Genomic DNA, 12,051 nt, shown 5'->3' with positions numbered 1-12,051 from the left:
CTTAGCAGAAAATGTATAGCATTGAATGAAAGATCTAAAATTGGCAATCGAAGCTTCCACTTTAAGAAACTAGAAAAAGATTGAAAAATTAAACAAAAAATAAGCAAAAGAAAATAAATAATAAAAATTAGAATAGAAATCAATGAAATCAAACCAGGAAGCCAATAAAGAAAATCAATGAAACTGAAAGCTGGCCCTTTGAAATGATGAACAAAATTGATAAACCTCTAGCTAAGTTAAGAAAACAGAAGACAAAAATTGCCAATGTCAGTATACCAGCAATGAATGGTTAGAACTTTAAAAACACAGTAACAATAACTTATTAGTAACAAAATACTAAATGCTTATGTATAAATCTAATACAATATGTTTTATAAGATCTGGTGAAAGAAGTCAACTAAATACATGGACCAATGTTTCATGTTACTGTATAAGGATACTCAGTATTATCAAGATTTTGGTTTCTCCCAACTTGATCTACAGAGTTAATATAATCCCAAGAAGTTATTTTGTAGTTATTGAAAAAGTGATTCTAACAGTTTATATGGCGAGGCAAAAGACCCAGAATAGCCAGCACAATATTGAAAAAGAAAGACAAAGTTGGAGGACAGACACTACCTGCCTTCAAGACTTACTCTCAAACTGCAGGAATCAAAATTGTGATATTGGTGAGAGAATAGACAAATATATCAATGGAGCAGAACAGAGAGCCCAGAAATAGACCCAGGTAGTCAGCTGGTCTTTGATAAAGGAGAAAAGGCAATTCAATGGAGAAAGGATAGTATTTTTTAATAAGTGATGCTGGAACAAACAGTGGACCTCCACATGCAAAAAATAAATCTAGACACAGACCTTATACCTTTCACAAACATAAAACTCAAGCCACAGACTGGAAGTAAGTCTTTATAAAACACATTATCTGATGAACGACTGGTATCAAAATATAAAAAGAAAGAAAAAAAATTAAAAGAATTCTTTTTTTTTCTATACACAAAGAATTCTTAGAACTCAGCAATAAGAAAGCAACTCAGTTTAAAAATGGGCAAAAGATAATAGATATGTCATCAAAGATGTGCACTTGGTAAACACATTTTAAAAGATGCTCAACAACATGTTATTAGGGAATTGCAGATTTAAACAATGAGATACCACCATACACTTATTAAAATGGCTAAAATCCAAAACACAGCACCAGTCGATGCTGAGGAAGATGTGAGATAGCAGAAACTTTTCATTCACTGCTGGTGGAAATACAGAATGGTAGTTTGGAAGACAGTTCAGTAGTTTCTTGCAAAATTAAGTGTGCAGTCCTTTGTATCTATTTAAATGAATTGGAAGCTATGTCCACACAAAACCTGCACATGAATGTTTACAATAGCTTTATTCATAATTGCCCAAACTTGGACACAACCAAGATGTCCATCAATAGGCAAATGCATAAATAAACTGTGGTACATTCATACAATGGAATATTACTCAATGCTAAAAAGAGATAAGCTATCAAACTGCAAAAAGACATGGAGGAACTTTAAATGCATATCTCTTAAGTGAAAGAAGCCAGTCTGAAAAGTCTACATGCTATATGACTTGAACTGTATGACATTCTGGGAAAGTCAGTACTATGGAGACAAGATCACGGATTGCCCCGGGTTAGGTGGAGGGAGGGATGAATAGGTGAGAGCACAGAGGATTTTTAGTGAAACTATTCTGCATGATACTGTGATGATGGCTACATTTGTCAAAATCCATTGAATGTGAAACAGAAGAGTGAATCCTAATGTAAACTGTGGACTTCAGTTAAAAATAATGTATCAAAAAAAATTATGTATCAGTATCGGCTCATCCTTTATAACAAATGTCCCAGCTAGTGCAATATGTTAGTGATAGGAGGAATTGTGTGTGGAAGGGGCTTTATGGGAACTTTATTCTTTGCACTCAGTTTTTCAGTAATCCTAAAACTGTTCCAGAAAATAAAGTTTGGGGTGCCTGTGTGGCTCAGTTGGTTAAGCGTCTGCCTTTGGCTCAGGTCATGATGCCAGAGTTCCGGGATCGAGCTCCGCATCAGGCTCTCCACTCAGCGGTGAGTCAGCTTCTCCCTCTGTGATCTCTTTTGCTTTTGGGCTGTCTCAAATAAATAAATAAAATCTTTTTTAAAAACAATTTAAAAAGTCCATTATTTTCTACAAAAATGAAAAAAATAACTTTGAAGCACAAGATTATTTCATATGAACATAAAATATGTTGTGTATGTCATAAAATCAAGATTCTTGGGAAGGTTAGCTAACACTTCCATTTGACCCATAATAAAAAGGCTAACTTGGAATTGCTTTTAATGAAATAAATTTATTATGCCATCATTAATTCAATGGAGGAAAACTGATACAAGAGCTAGTTGCCCCTTTTAAGCATAACAGGAACTAAGTCTGTGAACCAACATTCAAATGTCTTAGGGGAGCAATGAAAGGTAAGAAACCCGCTTTGCTCTGAGAAGCAAACAAAAAGTAGAGATAATTTTACAGTCTTTTGAATCCTTTGACTGAGTTCGTCCTTTTAGAAATTACTGAAATAACATTATGTACTCTTGTTACAAAAAATGCTAGTCATCACTGAGTAATTTGTTACTTTTTTCTAGCTAAGTACTTGCAAAGATGAGAAATATACAAAAAGTGTTCATTCAGAAATTTTCCATAAGTTGATGGGTTTATATAGCAGTTTTTAAATATACAGAGCCATAATTATGGGTAAAATTTATTTTACATATATAATAATAATAATTTTACATATATATCACATATATTAAAATATATAATTTTACATATGTATTACAATATATATTACACATATAATAATAATAATAATAATAATAACTGTTATTATTATATTATTAGCTGGGTTATAAACCCAGCAAAACCAAGGAAGAAATATGTTGAACAATCTTATGAATTAATTAAAACCAGCAAGGCTGGTGGTTTCATTGGCTTTCCTTATGGAAAGCATCATTTGAGGTAACTAGATGGAGGAACATACCCCATTGTTTAAAGTAGCCACTAGGTTGATTGAAAAGCACTATGTGATATTCTCAAGTTTTTCTCATTAATCCTCAAAATGCCCTATGAAATAACTATCACTAGCCCTGTTTTGCAGGTGAGTCAATTGAGACACGGGTTAAGCAACTGACCCAAGGTTGCACAGTTAGTATGTGGCTGGCAGTTAACAACAACAGTCTTAATTAATTCAAGTCTAAGCACTTAGCCACTCTGTTCTCTTTACATTGATCTTCCTCTCCTACCTGCTCAAATCCTTTCACTGCTTACAGAATATAATTCTTGACTGGTGTTCATCTTCTGCACTGCATTTTAATGTTTCTACCTCATCTGTCTGTTCCCTTCCCTTCAGCAATTTTGGAGCTCATTGGTTGTCACCTTATGTTATTTATCTTTTATGCATATGTCCCATCCCCCACATTGGACTGTAAGTTCTTAGAATATGGACCACATCTCTGTCCAACCTCTTGTGACCCTGAGGCAGGAAGTGATTATGGCTGATAATTGGTGTGTGAAAATGTCCTGGAAATTCTCATTTGAGCCCTCCTAAAATAGCCTCGAATCCACATCCTGATCTCAGCACTTTCCAGAGAAAGAAACTGACCCTCCAGATGCTAAAGGACTTGTTAAGGAGGAAATACTCTATTTGTTTTCTTTCTGGAACATTTATTGTGTGCCAGCCACCAGCAGCAGGAGGGAAGACAGCAAAGAGATAGAAAGATGAACAAGAACAGTTCCCTTGTCTCCAGATGTGGACACCACGGTGAGAAGCAGCAGAAGACGCCCATAATGCAGTGTGAAAGTTCTATGTGCCCTCCCAGTCTCAAGTTGTGCTAAGCACCATCCTTGGTCCAAAGGGTCAGAGGGTCTTCACCAAGGAGGTGATGCCTACACTGAGCTTGAGTGGATGAGTAGGAGGTGATCCAGGGGTTCAGGCTCTCCAAGCAGAGGGGTCTGCCTGTGCAAAGGCTCTGAGGCATGCCAGAGCCCAAAATATTTAGGAAGAGAAAAGTCCCAGCTCAGTGTGGTTGGAAGAAAGGCTGATTCCAGGTGGAAAGAGGAGAGCTGAGATTCAAGGAAAAGTAGGCAGAACTCAAGTCTGTAATTCAAGTTCCTGAGTGGCAAGAACTTTGTGAGTACAGGAACTGATGGCCTTGACAAATTTTGTTCAGGGAAAATGCAGGCCAAGAATTTGTCATAATCAAGAGCAGTAAGAGAAATGGATTGGAGTGAATGAGATGGGATATAGATCAATTAGAAGTAAAAAAGAGAGAGGTGCCCAGAGGTCAAGGAGAGTCACAGAAGTGAGGATGTGGAGGAGGGGGTGAGGTCAGGAGATGCAAAGATAATCTGTAAGATGGGGGACGGGTGGACACGGACCTGGAGAATGAGCACTTCCAGCAGGGGTGATGAGGGAGGAACTGAGCCATAGGGCCCACCCAGTGGCATTTGGGGGAAGGAGGCTGGAGCCCACTAACTTCTCCCTTTCTGGTTTTGTGATGTGTTTTAAAGGCCTTTCATGACTCTGGTATCCTCTAAAGTTTTAGAGCCACTGCTATAGAAAGATGCAGTTATCACAAGACTGAACATGGAATGCTGGGTTCCACCCTTGGTTTCTGATCTAGAAAGTCTGGCTTCAGGCATGAGCATTTGGTTTCTCACAAGCTCCCAGGGGCTGCTGCAGCTGCTGCTCTGGCAAGCCAGACTTGGGGAAGCCCTGCTGTCCCACTGACATTTGCCATTCCCTTCTTACCACTCTCCTTCTTTGGCATCCTGAGCCATCTCTTTCCTGCAGGCCCACTCCTTACACTGGAAAACTCTGGAGCCGGAATACAAACAGAGACCCAAGGTACAGAGTTTTAAAATTTAGAGGTCAAGCTTAGAGTCTCCTTGGAGTTTCACACAGAAACATGGTCCCAGCCCTGCCAACCTTCATTCTCCTTCCACCTGGACTCAGTTCTGTGTAGCACTTGGCAGACTTTCTCCAAGTGTGGGGACACTGGGGCCTGCTAGTCAAGCTCCCTTTAAGTCCCACTCTGCCTGCAACCCACCACCAACTAGGGACCCCTTGGACAGAGGGATTCGCCCTCGAAGGACAACCAGGGGAAGGGGCCTTACTGGGCCTCAAAGCAGATTCAGAACCGTGGGGTAAGAAAAAGTCCCAGGATCCCAGAATGAGAGCTTGGCTACAAGGGGTTGCCCAGGATTTGGATGAGTGCATCCCTTAGCCCTGGGACACCTCACACTGTGGGGAGGGACACAACTAGAAGAGGACCAGCATAAGGTCAGATGAAGGTCAGGCCCAGGCCTAGGGTTAAGCATGGGACTGCTTTCCTAACCACTCCAGCCACTCCTGTTCAGCTTCTGTCGCTGGCTCCCACGTCTCCGGCCTTCTACACCAGAAGTTCTTAATTGGAAGAGTGTCTTTGAGAAAATATCTGAATCCCCTCAGAAAGTAGACAAAATCTTGACTGTGTGAGGCTACATTTTTCTTGGGGGGAAAAATATTTTTGTTCTGTTCTCAAAGGGTCTGCGATCACTCCGTGCCAAAAAGATCAGCACCATTGCATTGCAGACCTCTCTTCTGAATCCCAGATCTGGAGATAAAGCTTCTCTAAATCCATGTCTTTCATACCTCATTCTGAAAGCTGAAACCAAGTCTGTCTTCTGCCCTAAACCTATTCTGTTTCCTGTGTTCCCTACTTCAGTGCATTGCGTCAAAAAACACCCTAAACTCCTTTTTGTGTTTTCCACCTCCCTCCCTTTCATCAGTGCGTCTGAATCTACTCTCCTAATTCTTTCTCAAAATCACCACTGTACTCCAATAATGCCTCGATCCCTCACTGGAGGAAAGTTTGAGAGCTTAGATCAGTACTGTTTTTTACTTCTTGCATGGATTTGGGGGCAAAGTGGACCTGGAAAGTCAGGTTGAAGAAAGAGCATTGGAAAGCAAATCAGATTGGTCTAGGAATGTCTGCATCATGGCCAATAAGTCTATGATGAACTTTTATAATTAGATGTAGTGATGCATTTAATTTTCTTTAATTTGATTACAATAGTTCCTCCATTACTATGAATTTTTCAACACTAGCAGTTCTCAAAAATGGTATTATTCCCATTCCTGGTCCATATAATAAGCTCAGGTAATAAGCAGCATTAATATTCCATTAGGACACAGAAAAAAAAATCAGTGTAGATGGTATCCAGATTGTTTATTTTCATCATCCTAAAGCTGATTTTAGTTTTTCTGAAAATGAAAGCAAACACAATGGATAGAGATACAATCTTACATGAAATAATTAGTGAGGTGGTGCAGGGCCTGAATAGAGCCTGTGAGAGGAGGATAAAAAAAAGACTGAAAATTGTTATTTGAAAGAGAAAGACAAATACTACATGATCTCATTGATATGTGGAATTTAATAAAGAAAACAGATGAATATATGCTAAGGGGGAAAAGAAAAAAAGAGAGGGAAACAAACCTAAGAGACTCTTAAGGACAGAGAACAAATGAGGGTTGATGGAGGGAGGTTGTTGGGGGATGGGCGAGATGGGTGATGGTATCGATGACACTTGTTACGATGAGCACTGGGTGTTGTAAGTGATGAATCACTGATTTTATTCCAGAAACCAGTATTGCACTGTACGTTAATTACTAAAATTTTAATTAAAAAAGTTAATTGGGAGCCTGGGTGGCTGAGTTGGTTAAGTAACTGCCTTTGACCCAGGTCATGATCCCGGAATTCCCGGGATCGAGTTCCACATCCAGCTCCCAGATCCACAGGGAGTCTGCTTCTCCCTCTGACCTTCTCCCCTCTCATTCTCTCTCTCTCTTTCAAATAAATAAACTCTTTTCTTAAAAAAAAAAGTTAATTAAAAAGTGGTCATTTGTTCCATCAAAAACTCTTCTGCTTTGAATTCCTTCAAATTATGTAGAAGCTAAATATAATCCTGCATGTAGACATGGCAGTTCTCAAAATTATGTACAAACACCATTTTTAGAATGTAAATACCTAAAAAAGTCTGAATTTTACTAAAAAAATATCCCGTGAAGAATAGGGCCCTTTAACAAGTTAGTCTAATGCCAGTTTAAATTCTCCAAACCTGTGGACCACAAATTCCTCTGTGAAGAGTGATTTCTATAGCATCAAACAATGTCATCGACTTAAGATCTCATATTACAGATGGTGAAGCAGAATCCCAAGGGCGTAGGTTACTTCCCCAAAGTTAGACAGAATTAAAAGTGAACCAGATTTTTGTTTGAGTCTAGTAATCTCAGTTGAACACAAGAGGTTGTGAAATAATCATCCATTTTATTCAGACCTCTCTAGCATCAGTCCAACACAGAACATTTGTGGGGCCGGGAGAAACGTCTGGAATGTGCTCCCTGTTTAAGTGTGTAAGTGCAGGCTTGGCTTCAGGCGTTACCCTCCACCTGACAGAAAGAAAATGAAGCTCAGAAGGACTGGATGACATAGTCCCACAGAGTGTCAGGAATTCAGTTTCCACTGCCAGTAAAAATACCCTACAGGACTACTTAAACTTCCCGGCGCTGGGGGTCGCTAGAACACTTGATTTTGTCTAAAGGAACCCAAGCCTTCACCGACCGGAAATTCCTTTACCCCCAACAAAGAGGGAGCGCCGTCACGTGGACCAATCAGATTGCCCTACGCAGGGTCGGCATTTAGCTAACTCATCCCGGTTTTCCTCTCCAAGAACGCTGACGTTAGCCAATCAGCGCGGCCTGAAGCCGGCGTGCGTCTGGCGTCAGAGGTGGGGTGGAGCCAAGTTGGAATTTTGGCGGGTCTGGCTGTAGGACGCGAACCGGTTCGGAATAGGGTGAGAGAAGTCAGAGTCTGGGTGTGGGGATGGCCCTCCGGCAGCTGGGGAGGGCGGCCACCACGCGGGTCTGTGGGAAGGTTTGAAGAGCTCCGAGGGCGAGCAGCGCGGAGCCCGGGGAGGTCAGGCGGGCGAGACTGGAATTGGGCGAGCGCGGTGTCCGAGCGGCCTGGTGGGCGCCGCCTGAGGAGCGACCGAAAGGTAGGGGCCCCTCTCAGAAGCACCGGGGAGGTGCCAGGCGTCGGGCCGTCGTCTGTACTTAAGGGGCCGGATTTGGTTTTTTCCTGAAGAAGGCTTTTAAAAATGCCTGCCAAATGCATGCCGTGTGGACTTAACATTCATTTTTTTTAAATTCATGATTTGCTAATAGTCCTTGAATGTGTGCCTCTGCCGGCCTCCAGACATAAATTATTTATGAATTATTTATGCGCGCACGAAGCTTAGAATCTCAAGAGAGTAACACAACAAGCACCCCGCAGTGGAAAGTGCAGTAAAGTCGCGAAAAGGATGAGGTGTGAGAGGGTGCCAACGCGGCCGCTCAGGTAGGGTGGTGTGGAAGGCTCAGAAAAATCGATGTCTACGGGGGAGCCGAAGGGATGAGAAGGAGCTAGGGGAGCGCTTTCTAAAGAGCCGGAGGCCTGAGAGCACTTTGTGTGTTCGGGAAGATGAAGGCAGTCTAGTCTGAGGAGAAATAGGCGAGAGACAGAGTATCCATTTCGTCATAGACTTTTAAATTTGGTTCAACCAATGAAAAATCACTGAAGAGGTTTTTTGGGGGGTTTTGTTTTGTTTTGTTTTGTTTTGTTTTAATTTGAGAGAGAGAGCTCCTGCAGGAGAAGGAAAAGCAGATTCCCCACTGAGTGGGGAGCACCCCATGGAGCTGCGTCCCAGGACCCAGAGATCATGACCTGAGCCAAGCCAGACGCTGGTGGGACTGAACCACCCAGGTCCCCCCTTTAAAGACTTATTATTGAGGGAATACCACGATCCACTGTACGTTCCTAGAAAATTACTAAGAAAAAAAAAAGATTATGGTGGCTGCTGTTTGGAGAAGAGATAACAAAGAGACCAATACCAGAAGCCCATGCAGTAGGTTCAGGCAAAAGATAGAGCAGTATTTTGGAGACAGACCCGATGGCAGCTGTTGGGTGGTCCTGAATGTGAGGGTGAGGTAGAGTACACAGCTTTGAGGGGAAAAAGGCGGTTGGTTATAGAGATGAATACAACATTTGGCTAACCCTCAGGAAGCTTATAGTCCAGCAGGTTTCTCAGGAGACTCTCAACACAGTGTGGTGCACACGGTACTTCCACAGAAATATTTGTTGAATAAAAAGAAAGCATCATAATTAATACTTGATATTAGACATACCAAGGTTAGCTGTAAAGCTCATCAGTTAAATAATAGCTTAGAAAATTTGTACTTTTTTCTTGCAGTTATTAAAATTAATTTAATGGGGATGCCTGGGTCGCTCAGTCATTTAAGTGTCTGCCTTTGTGTCAGGTCATTGATCTCAGAGTCCTGGGATGGAGCCTGCTTGGAGCCCACTCAGCAGGGAGGCTGCTTCTCCTTCTCCCTTTCCTGTCCCCCACTCCCCTTGTGCATGCTCTCTCTTTCAAATAAATAAAATCTTTTTCTAAAAAAGTCAATTAAATGAAAGAAGGGCAATGCACAGAATAATATGATTTTACCCTTCTTAGCTCTGCCAACACTGAGTTTTGCTGAGTAGTATTGAATTGAAATCCTGATGTGACTAAGGCTGCAATTGAGTAGAACCACCCACTAGACTGCTATGGATAAGGTAGCCATCACATGTGTCATAGTAAATAAAATGGGATCGTAGCCCTAATATTTAGACCACTCTCAATAATACTTGTCCATAATCCGTCCCATCCATGTAATCTAGTACCCTACAAAGGGTACATCAACCGAGTTTCTAAAACCATAGTTTGAAGTCAAGATAAAGGGAGATGGTGTTGGTAGGTGGAGATGAGAAGTGGTCAGATTTTGGATGAATTCTGAGCTTCAAGCCTGTAGGATTTGGGAGATCCTAGATTTGTTGCCTATGAGATGTGAGAGAGGGGACAATCAAGGGTGACTTTTCCCATGTTGATTTCATAGCCTAGCCAAGATTTGACATTACTGCCATCTCCTGGGCACCTGATTCTCCTTCGAAGCTCTCAATCACAACTGTTCTCTTGACAGCATGGATGGTAAGTTCTCTTTATTTTATGGAAAACCACCCTTTTGTCCACAGACTTATTTTACTTGCAAAATAGTGAAAATAGGTATACCCCACCCTCAAGTATTTTCTCAGTGGTTCAGAGAAGATCTCACTTCAGTCAGTGAATGTTATTTGTTCAGTCAGGTGGGATTTTATCTCCTGGCAGCATTGATTGTCTTTCATAATAATGATAGTTGGCATGTACTTACAACGTGCCAAGCACTATTCTAAGGTCCCTACTTATTTTAACTTCTTCCCTACTTATATTAACTTCCTTAGTCCTCTGAGCAACTGTATTTTTTAGACTGGAAGACAGATGGTTAGTAGTTTGTCACGGGTGAGACTGCCAGAGCAGGGATTTGAACCCAGGCAGTTTGACTTCAGAGTTCACAATTAATAATGAAGTCTGTTGAAATGGTTTTATCTAGCTCTGGGTTAAACTCTTATAGTCCTTTCTAATTTTATACCCTGCCCTTTTCAAAAAAGGAGAACCAAATGTTGAAATTCCTCACACTATAATAACACGTGACATTGATTGTACCTTTGGTAAAATAATAGTGTCCTGTTTCCAAAAATCATAAAATTGCCTTCTGGGCAGTTAATTTAATATAAAGTATAATTATTTGCTGGGAGACAGTTATGAGAGTAAGTGGTGAATGGTATGTGTTCTCTAAGAAATCATTGTATCTAATAAACATTGATTTGGTTAGCATAGTGTTAATAATCTGGTTCAGTACAGATGGAATCAAAGCATTTACTGGTTCTGGGCATACATGGTTGAACAAAATCCCTGCTTCTATTCTAGTACAGAGAGCAAGATTGTAACAAATAAGTAGGAAAATATCAGGTAGTTGGTACAATGGAAGATACTAGAATGAATTTGTATGCTGAGAGAAATGCTCCAAAAGACAGGAAATAATGGGTGATGTGGGGATGAGAGCTGATACTTATAGGCTTAAGTCCTTGAGGATCTAAAAGGAAGAGGGTCCAGTGTATAAATGGAATGAGGAAACACGGAGATTGGGTCAACATAACATGGAAAAGACAGGATTTTCTGTGGTGACTGAGTTAAACCAGGATGGGTGGTATCACGGGATTAGACCTGGTGCTCTCATGAAAGAAAATGGGTTCAAGGAAGGGTATGGAGCCACTTGGCCACATTTGTCACCTGGGACTCCCAGTGGTATGAGCCAAGGCCTCTTCTTGGGATGTGCTGTCTTCCACAGCTGGTAGCCAGACAGAGGAGGGCCTCTTGGCTCTATTGAGGGAATGTGGCTGTCTCACCTAGAGCACAGGGAGCCAGATTACCTCTTCTCTCTTGCTGCACCCTGCAGTTGGAGTATTGACTCAGCAATTTAGATAAATCATTATGCAACCTCTGACTTTAAGCTTTAGACCCTTTCATCAGATTCTAGGCCATGAGTTTGGCTACTGGCTGTTTTCCATCTGCTAAGAATGCAGAGTAATGGAAAGAATATTGGTTTGCTGGTCTAGAGAGTGCCATCCTTTTTTTTTTTTTTTTTTTTTAGATTTTATTTATTTATTTGACAGACAGAGATCACAAGCAGGCAGAGAGGCAGGTGGAGAGAGAGGAAGGGAAGCAGGCTCCCCGCTGAGCAGAGAGCCTGTTGCGGGGCTTGACTCCAGGACCCTGGGATCATGACCTGAGCTGAAGGCAGAAACTTCAACCCACTGAACCACCCAGGCACCCCTAGAGATCTCCATCCTAAGTCAGCCTCCTGTGCTGACCTGTTTCACCATATGGTCCTGAACAGGCCTTTGACCTCTCTGTACTTCAGCCCTTATCTTTGAGGTGAAGGGGGTGTGTGAAATAGCCTTAATGTCTCTGCTTTAAAATGGCTCAGATCAGGGCGCCTGGGTGGCTCAGTGGGTTAAGCCGCTGCCTTCGGCTCAGGTCATGATCTCAGGGTCCTGGGATCGAGTCCCGC

General features: G+C 41.6%; 1 protein-coding gene across 1 annotated transcript in view; it reads left to right on the top strand.

Annotated features, from left to right (window-relative positions):
* The first annotated feature begins 8,043 nt into the window (after window positions 1-8,043).
* Window positions 8,044-12,051, top strand: part of LOC111155542 (minichromosome maintenance 10 replication initiation factor) — an 83,215-nt gene continuing 79,207 nt past the window's right edge. The window contains exons 1-2 of the mRNA XM_022515751.1: window positions 8,044-8,081; window positions 10,000-10,091. Of these exons, the coding sequence (XP_022371459.1) occupies window positions 10,085-10,091 (7 nt within the window). The 5' untranslated portion in view covers window positions 8,044-8,081; window positions 10,000-10,084. The remainder of the gene's footprint in view (window positions 8,082-9,999; window positions 10,092-12,051) is intronic.

This window comes from Enhydra lutris, unplaced genomic scaffold, assembly GCF_002288905.1.
Source record: "Enhydra lutris kenyoni isolate GAN:26980312 unplaced genomic scaffold, ASM228890v2 scaffoldscaffold42, whole genome shotgun sequence".
Classification (NCBI taxonomy): Eukaryota; Metazoa; Chordata; class Mammalia; order Carnivora; family Mustelidae; genus Enhydra; species Enhydra lutris.
Note: the sequence above shows the minus strand (reverse complement) of the source record. Positions and strands in the feature narration are given on the sequence as shown.